Genomic DNA, 22361 nt, shown 5'->3' on the forward strand with positions numbered 1-22361 from the left:
ACAACTATTTGTGCTGCCAACGGAAGTTGATGATTTGCAAACCAATCAATCAATCAGGTATAATTTTTATATACTACTACGAGGCGTGCGTAAATCGCTCGCTCGAAATTCAAATGCAGCGCTCGTTCGTACGGCACTATACAGATTAGCCCCGCCCGTTTATAACTTATTGGATATAAATAAACCATTTGCAATTTCTAATAATCAGTCTTGCTCCAACTAGCAAGCAGTTAGTAGTCTCTCGTAATGCTGATGTCACACAGAACGGCTTTGCTCGATACAAAGTTCAATGGCCAAATCACATCAGAGAATCGAAAAAATATTTTTTGAAAACAATCGCTTCCTGTGGCAATCACACGGATCAACCATGTTCGCATTGCTTTAGGCATATAGCGAAACTATTCTGAGTGGGAAATGTTAAAATGTCGCCTGAAGGCTCTTTGTTTCGTAATCACGGTCCTTCGCATGTTCTCATAAAAAGACATTGATGACTAAGTCTCGATATTCACCCGACAAGAATATAATGGTGATTGCAAATGGGACAAACAGAGCGGCAAGGCACCGGTCTTCCAGCCAAAGTTGTAAACAAGCAAAATAATTCCACAGTCCTGCGTTAATAATGCGGTCTAGTCTCGGACATAAGCCTCTATATTTTTAGAATACTCTGCACCTCACTAGCCAAAAATATTGATTCCTTTTTATGTTGAAGAGTTCTAATAAACTCATCAAAGTTAACAGCAACTTAAGTGGCAGATACATAATCTCTTTCAACAAGTTGTTAAATGTGAAATAACGAATGTTTGAAAGATCACTTACAGTAGTACAACATAACAGTATTACAAATATGTTCTTTTTCTTCATACTCAAAATACGATACAAATTAATAAAAATACGGGACAATGAAAAATGGTCGAAAATACGGTGTGCTGTCCCGTTAAAAACGGTACGTTTGGTTAGCCTACTCATACACCTTTTATCGTTCGGAAGTGATAGTTATACCACTGCGTTCAATCGGCAAAAAGGTATTAACGCTCGAATCATTGCACCCCAAACGTAACGCTCTTGTTTTCGAAATTTTAAGCCTACACCCCAGTACAGATACAGAAATGATAAAATGCAAAAATACAAAAACTCTCTTTACCAGATGGCGTGAAACCTACGCGGTGCCTCGACCGAACAAAATTGCACGACTGTGTGCAATACCTATCTTCCTTTCTTTCTTTGTATCGAGCAAAGGCAGCTGTGCCTGACATCAGCAATTTCTCAGCTCATTTGCCTCTAGCCTTGAAAAAGACCAATTTGGAAGGCTAAACTAAACACTTGACCTTGAGAAGAGCCATTTGTAAAACTTCGCTGTCGTCTGGTCACTGGCTAGATGTCTGATGAATCGTGAATACTGTGAAATCGCGAATAGCTTGTTTCACATTTTTGCAAATTGCAAAAAATAGGTAATGTATCTTGGAATGTATCTATCTTAGGCTTTCGTTTTTGTTACACAAAATAGTTGAAAAAAATTCGAGGGATTGTATCCGAGACACGACCGCTTAGGACGTAGGACTACGCAATCTTTTTTTTTAAATTTGTTGGTTTATCATTTCGGATATTATTTGCGAATACGTCGAAATTTTATAAAGAACTCATTAGTAAAAGGTTCCGGGGACCCTGAATAGTTTTGTAAAATCATTTCGAGAAACAACTATTCTTTCTTGCCTTTGCGAGAACAATACACTAATTGGTCATATGTCGCAATTTGTTTCTTCTTCAGATGCACTTCAAGTGAAATATTCGTTAGCGTTCACAGCTCGAGGGGAAACATAAAATACAAAACGAGCAGAAGAAGCGACCTTTGTTGTTTCAGGCACAGAAAGATTCTGAGAATTTTCCTCAGAGGAGATGCAATATTTATACGCTAGCGACAGCTTACTTACTATGCAAAGTTTACCTGCAAATATTCTCTTTTCGCTACCCCCCTTCGTTGTTTCTATTCTAGCGGCTGCATAAGTTGCCCGTTATTGACAGCTCGGTTCGGGAAAGCACACAAATGGACAGAACGAATGTATGGAAAAACGGGAATGCTTCCAATTTTCATCAATTTAAACCATATACAGACTATGGGATTGTAATGTGTAGCATATCAAACAAATCTTAGAAAATTTCCGATTCGATTGGTATGCAAATCCGTTGGTTAATATCCGTTCGCAGCAAAAATAGTTATTAACGTTAACTTTATTTCATAAAAACGTGACCTGTTTTCTGATTTGGCACCCCTAATGTAAGACGTAGTCCTACGTCAAATAAGCAGGAGCAGATTGGCCAACCAGAATAGCATGACAAGCCGGATTGAGTAGTTGGGTATAAAATAGAAAAAATAGAACGTCCCGCTTCGGTTTTCATACCGTTGAGCGGATAGCTTTTGTGTATGATTGAATCACCCGCAAACATTATTTATTTTCTGCGTTGTTATTGGTGGTGTTGGTAGAAATATGGAATCTGTTGTGGCCGCAGTGTTCATGTGTGTATAGAAGGAGAGATGCATTACTTGTGTTTTGGTAATAAGTACACAAACTTCGGCATACGGATAGCTTGTGTATTGTTCTAGCGATAACAAGAATCATATATCAACCTTTTTCAGCTGCTTCCATCAATCCCTTTCAACGGCCACCAAAACTTTCACATTAGAGTTATTTCGAAAGGTTCGATGCATTCTATAAAAAATATTCGAGATAATAAAAGCATATCGGATATTGTCGTTGGAGAGCTTGTGAAATTAGGAGTGTTTTGCGCTTATTGGTGCGCTTTATCCGATTTTCGAGGTTCTACTGTATTGAATAATTGTAAAAAGCTGATTAATTGGATTTTGCACCTTCTCCATACCGTTTACTCATCGTGTTGAATAAGCCCCAGTTTAAAGTGCTGTAATGTGCCCGATGATAGAATATGTAATAGGAAATGAGCAAGTGAACACGCTATGCGTTCCCTATCATTTTCACCAGTTATCCAACTTGCAACCAGTCGACGACGGCCGCGAGGCGTAAAAAATGGCCTTTATCAAGGCCGAGAGTTCAGGTAAAGTCTTCCCAATTGGCTTTTTTCGAGGTTTGGAAACGAATGAACAGAAAAAGATGAATCTTACATACAACAAGTTACATCATCATTTGGAAAATACGAATAAATGAAAACAAAACAATATATTTAAATGACAGAAAATATGTTTTCTAATTTCTAGAACAGAATACTGCCTCTTAAGCTTAGCGCTCCTACGTTTATTCGATCATGTCCCCGACATTTCCCACCCGTCTTTTTTCTAAAATAATATCCGAAAGGATAAACTGGTTTAAATTCAGTTAAATTAATTAATCAAATTGAGTTAACTTCAGAAATAGGCCACGGAAAGATGATAAAAATTATTGTGTACGGCTATAGAAATATTAAGATCAGACAGTAAGATCACTTGCTTTTTCGGTCTGTTTTCTCACAGTTTACCTCTAGAAGAAAAAACATCAGTTCTAATTTGTTGTAAAATTGTCTATCGTTTTTCATTCTCACTGAAGCCAAACGAATTATCCCCAAACCCCTTTGCTCGTGCTTGATAATAATCTTGTGCAGTCATGACTTTGTTTATTATTATACATCCTCGATCGGTCACAAAAAAAAATTGCAAATGATTGCTCACTCATGCGAGCAACACATTTTGTTCATTTATATATATACTAACTGACACGGGAAACTTCGTTCCGCCAAAAATTGATTTTTTGTTATCAATACCTTCAAACATTCACGTTTTCTTGCTAAGCGAACGTTCATTGGTCAAAACGCAGAACTTTTGATTGATTGATCTTCTAATTAACCCTTTACAATTTCCTTTCACTAAAAATTTCCTAGTACTTCTACCAAAACTCGTCATTGTAATATAAAATTATTCTCAAACAATCACTTGCAAATAACATGTTTCTCCCTTACATGGAATACATATTGATACAGAAAATATACTAAAATTATGACATCTCAAATATGACGAGTTTTGTGCTTACCCCTTTGCTGGATTAGTTCTCGGGATATGCAAAAAAAATATGTCATTTGTATGACAGCCTCCCCTTAAAGAGAGGAAAGGAGTGTCGCACCACAATAAAAATATGTCTTGCCCCTTAAAACCTCCACATGCCTAATTTGGTTCATTTTTCTTGCTTAATTCTTAAGTTATGCAGAAATTTGTGTTTCATTTGTATGGCAGTCCTTAGAGAGAGGGAGGGGTCTCGAACTATCATGAGAACCTTCCCCGACCCCAAAAACCCCTACATACCAATTTTTGTGTCGAACGGTTCAGTAGTTTCCGAGTCCATAAGAATCAGACAGACAGACAGAAATCCATTTTTATATAAATAGAAGAAGAATATAGAAGATAGATAGAGGAGCACAAAAATATATATTCGTTCAGGTTTGATGTATATCTCAACTGGAATGTGCATTCACAATTTTTATTTATCATGGACGAATGAGTTTGATGATCGTGACTGCGATCTTTTCCAGCAGAATAAAAGAATTTTGTTTATTGAGTCACTAAATCCATCTACTAAATGCCATTGGGCCGGTTCGAATATTGCACCCTGAATATGCATATTTTGTACACGGAATCAGCTGTATCGCCACTATCTCGTATTACTAATGGGTCGATGGCTCATCTCGATTTGTTATTAATTTGTATTCCGTTGGGATTATATTTACAAGCACTACTCAATGTATCAATATGTTTACTCAACAAAATGAAAGTCAAAGGGCACATTCCATAAAATGAATCTCATGCTGCCTGCCTTCCTTTGTCTATCGAATGGAAACTTGCTCACATGAAAGAGGATTTCAATTTCATTGGATTTCAATCTCCTTTTTAAAAATCGCTTTGCTTAGTACCAACCATAAACTATCTGCCCGATATTTATCGCAACATGTCAAGTAGAACATGCAATCACGCGTACTGACCTCCAAACAGTCGCAAACAGTTGTGTCTCTCCTCGGACTGCTGCATGCAATGTTACGAAAAATCATACACTTCAAAAACTCACAAATAGTACACTCGAACCGCACTAATTGGGCAACAATCTTCACAAACGTTTCAACGATATTCGCATGCAATGAACCGAAACCGATTCTCGTTTTCTTATATTTATATATTCCACCACTTGATTCAATCGCAATGGACAAAGGACGTACCGCGAAATAAGATAACTTCTTTGCTTCCTCAACGAATAACTCGCGATGTGTGAACTCTTCACCGTCTGGAACTGAACTGGAGGCTAGCGAGCATTGAACGGTTTCGTTATATACGGCCATAGCGGTGACACGGGCGGTATTATTTGTGGCTTGAAACGACAGGATGGTGATGGCGTGAGTGCGGCCGGCTGTTGTTGACATCGGTGCCGGAGCAGTTTGAGTGCGGGGCTTGGGGCTGCTGGTGTGTGCTTTTCTGAGATAGGGCAGACCGCGAGCGGCGTAAACACGCGCTCACACCAGCATAGAAGGTAATTACAAATCGTGCCACGCTACGGCACTCTCAAATGGGGGAGCGAATAACATGAATCAAAAGGTGATAATACATCGCAGTAGCGTAGTCCCATCGTGATTCTCAACGGGAGACTGCCCCGTAGTTTGGGACGAACTGCTTTATCGCAGATGTCGTATGCGTAGTTGGTGGTTCTGGCCGAGGGTGGGTCTTCGACGGGAATATATTATTCATCTTAGAATAACATCGCGAATAAAAGTAACAATATCTACAATCTGAATTATGGTTCAATCGTACTGTTCTGACAATTCTTTTGATTCAACTAACACATGAAGTGAATTATTCAAATCAATTGCTCTAATGGATGGTTTTAGAAATACAGAACTTTGAGTTGCTAACACATTATAATATGCATGCTATTTCGACAGATGTCACTTGTTCTACGCTTAGTTTAATATTTCTTTTTTCATTATTAGACTGAAACTATATCACTATCTGCAAATTGTGCAGATTTTATACGAAAACTATGAATCAGTACGAGAAACTTATCGCTTAGTCCATTTTACCGTTGACATAAAGGGTGTGTCACATCAAATTGCATCACGGAAAAAACGCTGTAGAAATTTAATTTTTACGAATTATATCTTCAGCTTTCGCTTATAATCAGATAAGAGTGTATAGATCACGTTGGCCATGCTTCACTGTCAATTTTTCGTAAATTTGGAAAAATGTCGTCGAACGAAAAAGAGCGTCGTCAATTAATCCTGCGCACTCATTTCGAGAATCCGGAGTTGTCACATCGGGACATCGGTAAGATGCTGGGAATCGTCCAATCCACGGTCAGCAGAGTACTAAAACGATACTTCGAGAACCTAACCATCGACCGGAAGGTGAATAACGGCAAAAATGGATGCTCCGTCAGTGAAAAAGTTCATTTGTCCAGCGGACCAAGCAGCGGGAGGGCCTGCGTACATACAAGGTTCAGAAGGCTCCTAACCGCGACAAAAGGCAAAACATGGTGGGGAAGACGCGAGCCCGGAAGCTGTACACCGAAATGCTGACGAAGCCGCATTGTCTGGTAATGGACGACGAAACCTACGTCAAAGCAGACTTTCGTGAGCTGCCGGGCCTGTTGTTCTTCTCCGCAGAGGACAAATTCAGCGTTCCGGAGGAGATTCGCAAGCAGAAACTATCCAAGTTTGCCAAAAAGTGCATGGTGTGGGAAGCGATATGCTCTTGCGGAAAGCGGAGCGCCCCCTTCGTGATGACCGGCACGGTAAACGGGCAGGTTTACCTTAAGGAGTGCCTACAGAAGCGCTTACTACCACTATTGAAGCAGCACGAGGGCCCGACCATCTTCTGGCCGGATCTCGCTTCGTGCCACTATTCAAAGGACGTGTTGGAGTGGTACGAAGCCAACGGGGTCACCTTCGTGCCAAAGGAAATGAACCCGCCCAACGCGCCGGAGCTTCGCCCAATAGGGAAATATTGGGCGATTATGAAGCAGGCCCACCGGAAGAACCCAAAAGTTGTCAAATCGGAGGCGGACTTCAAGAGAAAATGGATTTCTGTTCAAAAAAAACTACAACCTGACGTTGTACAGATCCTTATGGACGGAGTAAAGAGGAAGTTGCGAGCATACGGGCTTGGGCTCGAAGTATGAATAAAAAGAAAATGCCAAAAGTTGTTTAATAGTTTTTATTTTACTGTCTAAAATTTTCAAAAGGATCGGTCTACTGGGCGAATTTCTACAGCGTTTTTTCCGTGATGCAATTTGATGTGACACACCCTTTAATTGCCCATCAGAGTAATTAATTCGAACAACCATAGATCATTTGGGCATCGGTTTCACTCTACAGAATAACACTTCGAAAATGATGCCATCCAGAACATAAAAGCATAAAGCCTCCGCAGACTGCAAACTTTTTATCGGCCTATAGTTGATTGGCTTCTTAATCAGTACGAAGTGGTATGGGGCTCTAATAGTAACAGCAACAGAGTCATAATTACAGATCTTTTGGATTATAATTGAGTGCATTGACTGTGGGAGTTTAAATAAAGTGGTGCAATCGCACCTTTCGCGCGTTTTGAAATTAGTAGAAAAAACTGCAGAATTTTTTTTGAGGTATAGAGCTTTAAACTAAAATTTAAACGCAAATAAATGGCGTTAATTTCCATGAATTTCACTCCAATCGCAAGATAATTATTTCCCATGAATATGATTTCTTGGCATATTGACTGTCTTAAAGAATCTGGGAGATAAAAATGGTAATAATGTGATAATGTGAATGTCATTCACAGGCGACTAATCGGCATGGACACAGCCCCACAAAACATAATCCAACGGTATTGAATTGCATGATCTTCGAAGCCAATCAGGTACGCGAAATCATACGTTCGTCGAATGTTCCTTTCAATATATATTTACTATTAAGCTTGATATATGGCATTTCTGAAGGCCAAGAGCTAGGTTTAAGCTTTCTCTATTGGCGCTTCAACCTCAATGTTTTATATGACATGCTCGGAATACAATTGCTGCGTTCGTTGTACAATATGGACAATATGGAGAGCGAAAATATTGCAATTTAAGCTCCGTCCGTCTTCAACTTATAAACAAGCCATTCGCAGTTATAATTCACACACCGTTATTCTTGTTTTCGTTCAAATCAGATATGTTCGAATGTTTTCTCCATTCTTATTCCTGTTATCGTTCGAAACAGGAAAATATTATCGTTCGAACAAATCGTCCAATTCCAGTTTTCGTTCGAGTGCGTTAAGGTGCAAATAATGTAATTGTTGACATTGATTATCTTTACAAAATATCTCACATCCATGGAGAGAAGCAGGAGTGCATCTGATTACATCCATATTTTTACGTTCGAATAAGACAGTTTCGCGTGCAGACAGTTTAGTTTTTCCTAAGGCTGATATCACTCACAGCGGCTTTACTCGATACAAAGGAAGTATGGAAGATATCACACACAGTGGTTCGGTGAAGTAAGATATCCGCAGTCAGAAGGATCGCATCTATAGCATGGTTCCCTTGTGATTATCACCGGAGAGATAGTTGTTAGTGGGGAGAGGTGAGAATCAAGATTCACTGAGGTAAGTGATGCGATTATGTAAATCGAAAAAAAAATTCAAGAAAACGAATAAACAACCAGAAAACCAAAAAATGTATTGCGTACTAGAGATGGGCAAAACAGTTCACTTTGATGAACGGTTCACTCACTAACCGTTCATCTAAGTGAATCAGTTCTTTTGAGCCGTTCTTTCGCTCTTTCGTTCAGCGGTATTTAGAACAACATAGAATGTTGGCTGGAACCCAACATCAATAGATTCATATTTTGAAATTTAGTGGGGAAAGATAAGCATTAAAAGTCGCAAACTGTATGTGAAAATATGTTTATCGGTCGACAAAAGTTTATGTTATAATTTGATGCGCACAAAATATGTGCAATTGTTTATATTCTCTTTTTGGACAACACACAGGTTCCATGTAAGATCGTATTTCATAATGTTCATTCAGGGAAAAAAATCAGCAGCACTTTTCACTAACAATCAATCATACAATCACGATAACACAAACACGCAATAGGCCAAACAATGAATTGAAAGCAACGAAAAAACTTTTTTCTCAACATGCCCTCACTATAAAATTTTATGTTTACCTAATCCAGGAATCGCCCCAGCTTCCCCCGATTTTTTCTGATAATCAGAAAGTATATGATTGTTACGCGGAATTGAAAGAATACATGAAATTAAAAATATATGATATATGACAAATCGTTTTATTTTCCTTACAAGCGTTCTCGTTATATTTATCCATTCCATCCAGCGCAAATCAGTTCCGCTGCACTAGTTCGTTCGCAAACACTTCGTTCTCAAATAGTTCGATCCCAAACAGTTCACTCTCAATCAGTTCTTTCCCATACAGTTCACTCGCAAACAGTTCGTTCACAAACAGTTCACTCTCCAACAGTTCACTCTCAAACAGTTCACTCGCAAACCGTTCTTATGGAATCAGTTCGTTCACAAACCGTTCGCTCGCAATCAGTTCGTGGGGAGAACTACCGTTCTTTGAAAAAGAACGGCCGCTTGTTCACTCTTTTCGGCGAACTAGTTCTTTCGTACCGCTCGTGAACGGTTTGCCCATCTCTATTGCGTACATTAACATGAATAAACAAACTGCGACAAATGGCCAACTTGTGTATTGTTCTCGGAAGGTCAAAAATTAACCATCAATCAATCATCTTCAGCTGGTTCTATAAAAACCGCGCAAATCATCGGCCCTTCCCGGGGTCAGTAATCCTTTCTTCTAAAGATTTATTTATAAAATTTCGATGCATTCTGAAATGATATCAGAGATAGAGGCGACACGTGACCAAGTAAGCTACCTGTTCAATCAACAATGGTGTTAGTGTGTTTTCTATCGTTTCCATAGGCTTCGTTCAGCACAAAACATGGAACCTCAAATGACATTTTTACGCAAGACGGCGCATTAGTACTAGTGATCGCTTCATATATAGCTGACTGAGTTTGACCTGTTGCATTTGAAGATTCGAAAAAGTGTTTGAATGACGGCGGGTTCAGATGAAAGGTTTGTACCCGGTAGTCATTGCTGCCTATTTCGTAGTGTTATGTTGTGTTGCCTGCGGGTTGAGTGGTGTAGCGAATTGTACCCATCAGATTACATCCTTCGTGGTGGAGAAGTTTCACAGCAACAGAAAAGAAAAAGAGGATACTATGGAAAATATAAATAATATGGAAATGAGGATACTATGGAAATCATAAATAAGTTACCTTCGATAATTCATCATCCTTATACAAAAGTGAATTGAAAACATTGTTTTTCTGAGATTGTCTACTTGTTCTATGAACAGTTTGAACAGGCGGACGAGAAGCCACTGATCAGAAGTGATAAACAAGCAATTTTTTTTGGAAATTGAAGTTCATGTGCTAAATTTAATTTGCATGCCAGATTTGTGGACAAAACAGAAGCATTTTCATCGAAAGTCCCCGTATTCACCTGAATTGGTTGCCTTTTCTCGTCTTATCAAAAATTCGAATGGTCACTTCGAGATACTCGTTTTCAATCAAGGATTTGAGAATTAGCGTGCAGAGACAATCCCTTATTTTTTGTTGTCATAATGGCAATTCTACGCCAAATTGACCGCAAAAACTCTATTTCAACCGATCCTCTCCGATTTTTTTAAAACTTGCAAGTGGGTGGGTTTAAAACTTGCAAGGTGGCAACTGACCAAAATTACTTTTTCCATTAAGATATGATCAGTTTTAAATATGACTGATTGCGTTCATGAAGCGTGCCTAAAATCAGTGATATTTTACCAAAAATGTAAATTGAAATCCATTTTTTATGATTTTTGAAAAAAAAATGTGATTATGGATACACTTGCTGTTAAAATTGATCATATGATGACACCTAATTTTGGGTTATAGGCAAATTAGCTGTATAGTTTGAAGCTTTTTGAAAACAGACAAGAACAAGCGATTTTGTGTAGCCAATTGGGTTGGGTGAAAGCTGGCTGTTTTTCGCTAATTTGGAGTGTAATTACTGAATAGACAAATGGTAAAACAAGCCGTGATAAAAATCGCAGGTCAGTTGATCCAACTACGATTTGTAGATATGACAATATTAATCCAATTATTTGACTTAATATTAATATCAATAATGTAAATTTAAATTACTCGATTATCCGCGAATGCGAGTTCCCTAGTAATTCTATAAACCTTCCCGAAATTTGTCAGTGAGTGATAGAGTCTTGCTCTTTTGTTTTGGTCATGGCTTTCACATCATATGATCACTGATGTACACGACCTTACAAATGGATAGTTCAATAATTTCTGTATTGATAAAACATAGTTTTCATGCTAAATTTTTTTTTGTGTTCGTGCTTCATTTTTAGCCCTTCATTGCGTTATCCGCGATTTTCGTTATACGCGTTGATCTAGCCCGACTATTTCACGGATAATCGGGGTTCTACTGTAGTTGTGATCGTAAAAACATAAAACCTTACATCCCGTAGAATTCAATTACACTCAATCATAATCATTATCAGCCTTATGCCACTGAGTAAGGAATGTTATAACTTATACTTAACAAACTTGACCAATAACCGAAAATCATGATTTTGTTGCTAACTCATCCGACTAAGTGAACACCAGATTCGTTATCACATATCGTTTCCACGACCTCGGCTTACTATCTAATGAAACTGTTCTACCCACATACACACAAACATATGCATAGAAGCAAACGTGACAGCAGAGAAACAACAGCTGCTGGATTCTTTTTACTGTATAACTGACTTTCACAACTGTTCTGTGTTCTGGTTAGTGTTGCCAGTTTTGTTCACCGAAGCTTTCCACTCTGCAACAGATTCATTTTCATCCTACTACATCTGGATGAGACTGATCTTATGTTTACTGTAAGCATCCTGCTAATGGCGTTGACACGATAATGTGTTGCTGTCACTTTGTATGCAAAAGGTACTCATTTTTCCTATGCTGCAAACAGATGTAAGCAATCCAATACACTGAACAATGACTTTTCTATATTTACACAGAATCATATGATTGTCTATACGGGAAAAATCGGAATACCAAAAATACATACTTCACGCAAAGTGGCTAACGATCAGCCAAATTAGCACTACCAATCAGCAAACACCGAAACAAAAATAATTCGTAACCGTACGATTGCGGTTGACTCGACAAACGGATGACGCACACGTAAGTTCACTACACTTGAAAAAAAAACTGATTCGAAACTTAGCGTTGGAAACGTAAAGGCACAGAGAAACACAGAGGCACTAACAGCTATATGAACAACGATTCGAAGGTAACTGATGATATACAAACGGCAGACACCGTGCGGGATGATGAATATTCGGGAAATTGACTTTTTGGGTGTGTTGGTAGAAGCCATGCGTTCACCTACATCAGTATCAGTGTAAACTAATGTTCTCTAAAACCGTTTGCATAGTGTAGGGCACAAGCTTGGGGGAGGTAATAGCATGCGTGTCTTCGGTAGTGATTCGAGTATTGGGAAGTTGTGCGTTTTCTCAAATTGATGTACCAGACATGCTTAGCGAGGATCTGAATCGTAGAATACAGCGGCACCGAGATCGCCATTCGTAGGTTTATAGAGTGTTATCACAAATCACGTAATCTAAAAATATGGTTCAACTTGGAGTAGATGTTACATTTTTAGGAATGGAACTCATAAAATATTTTAATATAGTGTATTACTTTTCCAGAGGAACTTTTACCATCTCAACGTGGGTATTACTTGCGTCATTTTTATTAGTACTTAAAGTCTGTTCTATTTCGAATTTGGCCGAATTTCCAATTTCCTCATGAGGAAATAAAGGTCAAAAGCGATAAAAAAAATTTAGCTCAAGAGAAAAAGAATCACAGGAAGGTTGTGTCCGAGACACGACCGCATAGTTGACGTAGGATTCCGTTAGGCTAACTGTTGATTTGGATATGTTTGAAAGATTACATCGTTAAACTCTTTCATAATGATTTGGTGGCCCTGAGAAGGGCAATTTTGTTTGGTAGTTGGGTATTGGTTGTTCACTCCACCAGTGTTTACCGAGTGATGATGACAGAAGTATGGGTGGTGCGTATCAGATAGAAGATGCTGAAGTGGAATGAGATATGATGAGAACAGCCCTCTGTGACCCTAGACGAGATACCTCCTGTGTTATGTATGGATGAAATAAAGAAAAAAAACTCACCAATGTAATATAAGATAATTACCAATACCGAACACAATTATCATTTTTTCTCATCAGTAAAAACATGTTACTTTGATAAAGAGAAAACATATTTGAAATGGAAAAGGTAATTTTGTTTTACAATTTTTATTTTCTGAGCGTTTATTCAACCCAATGCGAAAATTAATTGGACTAACAACACCTAATACTATACGTAGAGCATATGGAAAATCACTTTCTCGAAATGAACACAACAAAACAGACAGCTTCTACCGAACGACCCGTTCTCGAGAAGAAACATGCCTTGGTTTTTATTCATGAACATTTAAATAAATCGTTTCATATATCAAGTCATTTTTAAAACAACCGCTACCATAAACAATTTTGCAATTACGCTTATGCTAAATTTTTCACAATACAATATTGGTATGAAATTACACGAACATTGAAGTTCAAGTTTAAATTGTATTTGCTAGAATTAATCGAATCACTCACCCTATTTGCAATATAGAAATGCTTGCATATATTTGCAATGTCGATTTCCCCCAGGCAGCTTGGTTTTGATGTCTCTGTTAGGGAACCGCCGCATGTGTCGTCAATTTCGACCAATTAGAAGTAGATATTTCCGTTAGAATAGGGATTGAGATTTTTCAGTTGTTCGATAGTTAGTTTCATGACATATATTATTTTATTCAATATGAAAAATTGTTATGGAGTGCCGAAATCGATTGACGCAAAATCTCATCAATCCATCATGAAATGACTGAGCAATAAGCGTTTGAAATTGGACAATTTTCACGATGTGCTCGATTTTCGATTTTCAATTTGTACCCCAATAAGTTCCCGAAAGACGTAATCCTACGTCAAAAAAAAAAATACAAGAAAAAATTTTCGCACTGAAATTATTCGTTTGTTCGCCGTTCGAGTGTTCAATTGTCTCGATCGGTCATTGTTGTATTGGGTGTGTGGCCACTACTTTTCCCCATCCTTCGGGCAATTTACAAATTCAGTCGCGAAAGAAGCGCTCATCTTCTGAAGCCAAGAATGAATCCAGCCAATTTTTGATACCCTGTTCTAAAGTAAAGCGTTTTCCACTCGAAGCGTTCTGTATCGATCGAAACAAAGTCGGAAGGGGCTAGACGACTGGTGAACCAGAATTTCCCATCCACTATTTTCCAGTAGATTTAAGCTCGAACAACATGAAGGCCGAGCGTTGCCATGATGGTATATTATCGAATCGTTTCTGTTTAATCTGGACGTTTTTCAGCAATAGTTCGCTTTAAACGGATCAATTGTAGCCTGTAGAAATCTCCATGTATTGTTTGTCCAGGTTTGAGCAGCTCATAGTGGATCACACCCTTCGGATTCCACCAAATACAGAGCATTGTTTTAGCACCGTGGAAATTCGGCTTCGAGGTTTTTTTTATCCCATTTATTTATTTATGAGGCTCATTAGCATTTTTAGCTGTAATAGAGCCGGGTTTTAATCGTGTACATGTACATATGTTTATGTTTCTATAAATTGTAAATTACACAGTAGTTAGTATTAGCCATTTAGGCGTTAAGTTTTTCTGTTCCATTACATTATGGTAAATTACACAGTAGTAGCCATTTCGGCGTAAGGGTATTCTTTCTGTTCTTCCATTGTTCAGCAGACCGGACAGCGGAGACAGTTGATATTGATCATTGTTGGGTTATTTATAGAACAGCAGCCCGATGTTTCTTGCAGAGCAGAGCAGTTGTATGGATGAATCGATTTAATTTCGACCGTGGATCGATCTCCATCGCTGATGATGGTTGCGTGGACGTAGTTATTCTATAACAACATAAAGATGGTCAATTGAGGGTCCTGAGTTTGAACTCACGACCGATCGCTTAGTAAGCGAACGCGTATCCAAGTGGCTACGAAGACCCCCTTACGGCTTCGATGTTGATGTTCCTGGTTTCTGGGCATAACATACGATCTTTTGCGTTTTGGATTGTCGTAGTGAATCCATTTTCCATCCATGGTAAATATTTGATGGCTTTCTTTTATGTCGTTCAAGCAACATTTCGGACATGAAAAATCGCCATTTGGCATCTCTCGTTTTTAATTGAGGGGCTCTGAAGGAAAGGGATGTAAGTGATTCGATCAATTTCTTTTCATCAACTTTTTCTTTAGTTAATAACTCAATTGCAAAAACGTTTTCATTTGAGTTTGCTATAGAACCCGATAGATGAGGTTCTGACCTATCTTCCACCAAGTTACGACCAAAAGAGAGAGAGTCGATGTAGACAAATCGATGATGTCTCTTACCCCCCTTTCATTTTGAGCCCCTCAATTAGTATGGAACATAATTTCCTTGCTTTTGGATTTATTCTGCGGATATTTTTGAATCATTTAAAAATAGCTTGTCTAGTATCTCCCGATAATTCTTCAAGTTCTTTTTGCGTTCGACACGAATCTTGATAAAAGGGTGAATGATGTTGTTTTGTCTGATTTTGGGTATCCACGCAACTACACTAAAATCCTCGGTCGAAAACTACCAAATACATTTGGTAATGCAAAATTAGTAGAATGTACAAATTTTTAGTATATATTTTACCAGTATATTTTACTCGATAACATTAGTAAGCTTGGATATTGTCATATCTGAAAACTGGTGAAAAAAGCGCGTATTAACCATTTTCATTGTTCCCATAAGGCAATACGGAGGTATAATAAGGATATCATTCTGATACGTGCATTTTCGACGAGAAAATGTAGCCGATATTGGGCTTCCGAATCATGCTTCTGCTTGACATATGTGTTTATTAGTACGGTCGAAAATGACTATAGATTGGTAGTATTTACCAAAAAATTCGTTATATTTACTAATTATTTCTCTCAGTGTAGTAAATGTGAATCGATTCTTCTTCATGAAAATCACAAGTTGCTAATAATACCATAAGGCCACGGTGACACTGCTTGTGACTTCTTACGAAAATGTGGCTGCACGAAACGCATGCAATCGTGGTAAGTAAACAACTAGTGAACAAAATTGTTTGTTTCTCTTCGTCAGTTATCGAACAATCAAATTTTCGTGCGTACTCCGATCCAATGTCATCTCGGCCTAAGGCGTTCAAATGTTTCAATTTTGACGTAGGACTACGTCTTACATTAAGGGTGCCAAATCAATTTCTAAGATTTGTTTGATATGTTATACATTACAATCCCATAGTCTGTATATGGTTTAAATTGATAAAAATTGGAAGCATTCCCATTTCCCCATACATTTGTTCTGGAGTGCTTTTCCGAACAGAGCTGTCAATAACGAGCAACTTATGCAGCCGCCAGAATAGAAACAATCGGAGACGAATGAGTCGTTGGATGTAATGTCTCCGTAAATAAAGAAAAAAAAAAGAAGAAGTAGAATAGAAACAACGAAGGGGGATAGCGAAAAGAGAATATTTGCGAAGCAAGTGAGCTGTCGCTAGCGTATAAGTATTGCATCTCCTCTGAGGAAAATTCTAAGAATCTTTCTGCGCCCGAAATAATAAAGGTCACTTATTCTGCTCGTTTTGTGTTTTATGTTTCCGCTCGAGCTGTGAACGCTAGCTGTACATGTAAATAGCACACCTTCGATACTTTTAGTTGCCATTCGTATTTGCTCTCGTGCGCATCGACTTTGTTCTGATGCAATACGGTTCTGTTGACGGTTTTGACCGAGAATCGAGAATCGATCTTTCATTCTCGCGTTTCATGTTTCATTTTTATTGCTGCAACTGTGTGCATCTGTTAGATGCGTGTTTGATGCTTGTTGAATGGCGATGAACGGAAGATGCCTCTCGTTAAATACCCAGTGCAATGCGTGCATTGGCAAGAAAGAATCGTTGCTTTTAGAAATGATTCTACAAAACCACGCAAGCCATTAATCCTTTTCAGGGTCTCCGGAACTTTTTACTAAAGAGTTATTTATGAACTTTCGTCGTATTCGCAAATAATATCCGAAATGATAAACCAACAAATTTCAAAAAAAAGATTACGTAGTTCTACGTCCTAAGCGGTCGTGTCTCGGATACAACCCCTCAAATTTTTTATGTTTTTTAACTTACAAAATCTGTCCAATGGTGCAGAGTCACCATAAATTTTTAACAAACATTCGGTGAATTTCAGCTGCACTTTTCTCCCAATGGAAACATAAGATCATAATTTTCCACAAAGACGCTTAATTGCAACGAAACTCGACATTTTCAACGCAATAAAAGTTGGCCTTGTTGTGCAAAACTCAAAAACATACAATATTTGGTTGACATACGTCGACACTTTACGATTTAGTAAAAATTAGCTGTGGAAACGAAACGAATCGAGATGCACTCCCAATATAGAAAATAACAAACAGAGCCGTCGAAACCGAAATTGCGCTTATTTGGCCGTTGGAGTATCTAGAACATAACAGTTCGGCTGAAAAGTTCAGAAGGTTGACGTCTAGATGGCGCCTCTTGTAAAAATCTACTTGACTATCACACAGCACCATCTTTCAATGGATACGTGTCAAAATTTGACAGCAATCGGTCGATTGGTTCGTGAGCTACAGCATTGAGAGTGAAGCAACTTTTGTTATTGTGAAAAAATGGAAAAATCGCAAAAGAATGAAAACGATGACAAAATTGCATGAATTGGGCTGCGAATTGCTTACGCATCCACCGTATTCTCCAGATCTGGCCCCCAGCGACTATTTTCTGTTCGTCAACCTGAAGAGAATGCTCGCTGGCAAGAAATTGAAGGCCGATGATGAAGTAATTACCGAAACTGAAGCCTATTCTGAGGAAAAACCGAAAGAGTACTATAAAAATGGTATCAAGTTGCAAGATCGCTATAATCGCTGTATCGAACTCGAAGGCAAATATGTTAAATAATAAAATTGAATTTTGCAAAGAAAATTGTTTTACTGTGTTACCTTATAAACTTTTCAGCCGAACTGTTATATGTTGTTCACAATATTCGCCGCACGAATGTTTATAATGAATTGACAAAAAACTGGACAATTTTTACATTGAAAAATTTCACGGATCACGCGTGAGCTGTCAGGAATTAAAGTTTGCAATCGAACCTCTAAAAAAATTACCCTGTAAAGCATGATCCACTTCGAATTCGCGTTGACGGCACTGACGGTTTGTCTTACAATTTGAGAGGCGATAATGACATTGGCTTTTCAGGTGGAATATAAAATATAATAATATAAATAATCATAGATAAGTTTATTTTTTTGGCAAATTGTGGTAAAATATCAAACGAAAATTGTGTCTGAATACGACTTTACATTGTAATGATGAGTTTCAGTTTTAGTTTGAGTGGAAATATCGGAAAATGTATATACAAATGATTAACCAAGTCATGAGTAATTGAACAACATGAAGTGAAAGATTTCATTCAAAGCTTAACAATTCAAAACTCCCTCTGGCTCCGCTAATCTGATAAAGATTATAACTCACTAAACCACCAGACGTCGACACTGTAGCGTTGACATCACGGGTTCATACACGTTGTATATATTGAGCCTTATTCCAGTATACACTTAACGGTGAAAACGAAATCAAAGGCACGCCATTGAACTACGTTTTACGAATTAATGAAGCGTCAAAGATAGTAATTGCCTTCTCCATATCAAATTAGTGCTCAATGGAAAATTAAACTAGAACATTGGTAAAATAACCTCTTAAAAAATTTTTATCTCAAAATAATATTATTTTATAATCATAAGTTTAGTGGAAAACTAATTTCGTACTGTTGTCATCGCGGATACACTTCATTTCGTTTTCACCGTGAAGTGTATACGAGAATAAGGCCTATTATAGTGGCACTCGGAGATTGTATGACTCATACGAGAATGTCTACGCTTGTCCACGGTGAGAGGGGTAGGGTTATAGGCAATGTTCACGTGGCCATATTGGATGAATATTTCAGAATAAATTAACATATATTTGCAAAAATAAATTTTTAGATAAATGAAAAATTAAAACATTAAAGCTTCTGTAGTGATTTTGCTCTTGGATTTTGTAACGAGCGAAACCGCTATTTGCGATATATACATCAGGGAAGACCGTTGTCCGCTTGCTAGCTGGAGCGAAACTGTGTATTTGAAATCGTGGTATATTTCTACCCAATTGTAATGTATCGAACATCGAACAAATTTAAAGAAAATTGCCGATTTGATTTGTATACAAATCATCTAAATCTGTTCGCAGCAAAATAGTTATTACGTTGATTTTTGTTTTATTAAAGCATGTTAATTGTGCCTAAACTAATATCTAAAAATGAATCAGCCAAATATCTCGCATCATTTCCAAATTTCCTCATTACAATTTTTCATTTTACTGCATATTTTTGTTGCTTTCTCATGTTGTATTGATTAAAACTTATTTATTATCACGCGACTCGACTCATAACCTGATTTGTCGAAATTTTTAATTTTTTTTATTCGAGAAAACGTTGCATTCGGGTATTTGTCGCATTCTGGTAAATGTTGCAATCGGGTATTTGTTACATTCGGGTAAACGTGTTTCGGGTGAATGGTATTCGGGTAATTGTTACACAACCGTTGGCAACAACGGTCAAGTTGTGATACTATGGCTGAACAGGGACACGATTGAGTAAGGCGAATCAAAAACCGAGAGTGTAGTGTAACCAACCTTTCCTGTGAACAATAATATTCCGCGGTGAGCATGGAGTGATTAACAAAATCACTACGAATCAGTGACTGATACCTACTTGATTTTTTGTACAAATAATTGTTTTTCTTTGAATTAAAAAAAAAGAAAACAATATAAAATAAATTCAATTTTTTGCTCCATCTATTGCCAAAAAATGACAGAATGTCCACGTGGACAACAAGGGAGGGCTACAATCAATGTCCATGCTTGTCCATGGAGGAGGAGGAGAGTGTTCAAAATTGTGAATTTTCTGTCTACGTGGTATGTGGACAGCTCCAAAGGAGTGACATGATGACGTTTGGAGGAAATTTTTCGTGCAAAGCTAATCGCTTGCTGTTTTACATTGTGCGCATAATCACGTTTATTTTTTCAATTAAATATTTACATAGTCACCGGATCTAGCATCATATCAGCAACAAAAATGTGACCTTCATTGCTGCAATTATTCTATTCTATTAAACTATCAGATTGAAAAACAATCTCCTTATTCGCGCTACTTTGACATTTTGAAAGGTTTAACTCAACCAATTTAACTTCTTAAATACATATATTCAGAACAGTTTCCTCAGTGTAAGCAACAACAATTTCCACACTAAACCTAGATGTGGGTAGTCTGGGGTGGTGTGAGCGGGGTCCATGCTCCTGACGGTGAGCCTCTTACGGGGCTTTGAGATACCACTGCTGCACCACCCAATCCGGGAGATGAAGATGAAAGCCCTGCATTGCCGGGATGATTGGGTTCCGGAGAGTGATTGTCCGCACAATGATGATGGCTTGTTAGTCCGCCGGCCACAAGAGACCCACTGTCTACAGACGATGGATGATGGTGGTGGTGGTGGCCGGTATGGTACTGAATTGGAACCGGTGACGATGCCGCTGCTGTTTCATGGCGATGATGGTGGGACGTGGGAACGGACGTCAGTTCGGTGATTTCCGTCGGATGGTTGTAATTGCTGGAAGTTAACAAAAACAAATTTTTGAAGCTATTACTATATAGAGCCATGTGAATCACCTACCCAATGTCCCCGATCATAGGGATGTACTCAGCCGTTGGGTAGTGGTAAGCGCCTTGATAGACAGTGTAATCACTCGCACTGTGCCAAGAGGTTGAGTATCCGATGTTTGTTATCGTGGGTGGATTCAACACATTTCCGTACAGCTGATGATTTGGCGAGACCGTCGGAGTTGGATGGTAAATCTGATGACCCGCCGAGGCATAAATTTGCTGCGGAGAAACACTAGGCTGGTAGACATCTATCTGGGCCCCAGTTGATACGGACGTTGTCGAGGTGGGTGTGTACTGACTGCTATGCGGTGCCAGATGATGAGTTGAATATGTGGGCGACGATGTCGCATAGCCGGGAGAACCATTGGATGGGGTTGGTGAGATATTTGGCGCTATTGAGTTCGGACTTCCGGGGTTTGTGTTCGAGTTGGACCAATAGGATCCGCCGGAAGCGGTAGGCTGCGCTTGCCATGCGGTGGGATACGACTGAAAAACAGACGTAGCGACGGGCTCCAGCGGAAGATATGTTGTCGATTGAGGTGACGTACTTCCACTGGTACTTCTCGAGCGCTGGGTGGTATAAGGTGCCACTCGATTTGTCCTCATTGCAGTGTGTTGATAGCGCTCTGCTGTCGGAAGTGGAGATTGGGCGGTTGCGTAGGATGGATGGAAGTTCAACCATCCGTATGTGGAATTTTCTCGCGAGTACACCGAGTCAGGTCGTTCTTTAGCGTCCAAAAAAGCCTTCGCAAACGGGTTGTATTTGATCTTCAGCGAGGTCACCTCTTCGTTCTGATAGGCTGTAACAGCGATGAATTGCGTTTCAGGGAATGGGTAAGTGTGGACATTTCTCTGCTCGCGTTGCTCAGAAATCACTTGAACCAAATGCACACGTGGTTCATACTTGTGTAGAGAATTCAACATGATTTGGCCATTGCCGTTGGTTTTGTTGGTTAGTTTGACCTTGGCAAACGAGATTGGCTCTTTCATCCAGTGCTGACCAAAGTTGGGCGATTCCGGGTGAACGTAAACAGGATTTGGTGGGGGTGCTTCTGCTTTACCACCTGCAACCTAAAAATTAAAAGAAAATCTTCTTTGGATATAAATTCAAAATAATTCCAGAAAACTAGTCGAATGTCTACTCAACGGAGTCACGGGAACGTATTCTCCGCCTTCAGCAGCTCGCAATTCCGCCGTTCCAATTAACACATAGGAATTGTTTTTAAGCTCGTTGTGTATTAATTAGCGCAATGCAAATAATTCGTTACGTTACGGAATAAACAAGTATCTCATCACGCGCACCCGTGTCTACAACTATTTTTCTCTTGCTCGGAAAAAAAATCCCGCCCCGTATGCGCCCATCGGAAGCACATCAAAAGCAAAAGCTTGTGGAGAGGCATCGTTGGTTGTTGTTGTTGGAATTAGAGACAACTTATTTGCACAGGGT

General features: G+C 38.7%; 2 protein-coding genes across 3 annotated transcripts in view; both read right to left on the reverse strand.

Annotated features, from left to right (window-relative positions):
• LOC129765206 (1-acylglycerol-3-phosphate O-acyltransferase Pnpla3-like) overlaps positions 1-5814 on the reverse strand; it is a 78344-nt gene extending 72530 nt beyond the window's left edge. The window contains exon 1 of the mRNA XM_055765249.1: positions 4975-5814. The gene's annotated coding sequence lies outside the window, so the exon portion shown is untranslated. The remainder of the gene's footprint in view (positions 1-4974) is intronic.
• Positions 5815-20304: 14490 nt separating this feature from the next.
• Positions 20305-22361, reverse strand: part of LOC129771196 (T-related protein) — a 43450-nt gene continuing 41393 nt past the window's right edge. For both annotated transcript variants that reach the window (XM_055774609.1, XM_055774610.1), the window contains 2 exons: positions 20925-21985; positions 20305-20861 (listed from right to left, as the gene is read on the reverse strand). In XM_055774609.1, coding sequence (XP_055630584.1) covers positions 20507-20861; positions 20925-21985 — 1416 coding nt within the window. In that variant the 3' untranslated portion in view covers positions 20305-20506. The remainder of the gene's footprint in view (positions 20862-20924; positions 21986-22361) is intronic.

Source organism: Toxorhynchites rutilus, chromosome 2 (genome assembly GCF_029784135.1).
Source record: "Toxorhynchites rutilus septentrionalis strain SRP chromosome 2, ASM2978413v1, whole genome shotgun sequence".
NCBI classification, from domain to species: domain Eukaryota; kingdom Metazoa; phylum Arthropoda; class Insecta; order Diptera; family Culicidae; genus Toxorhynchites; species Toxorhynchites rutilus.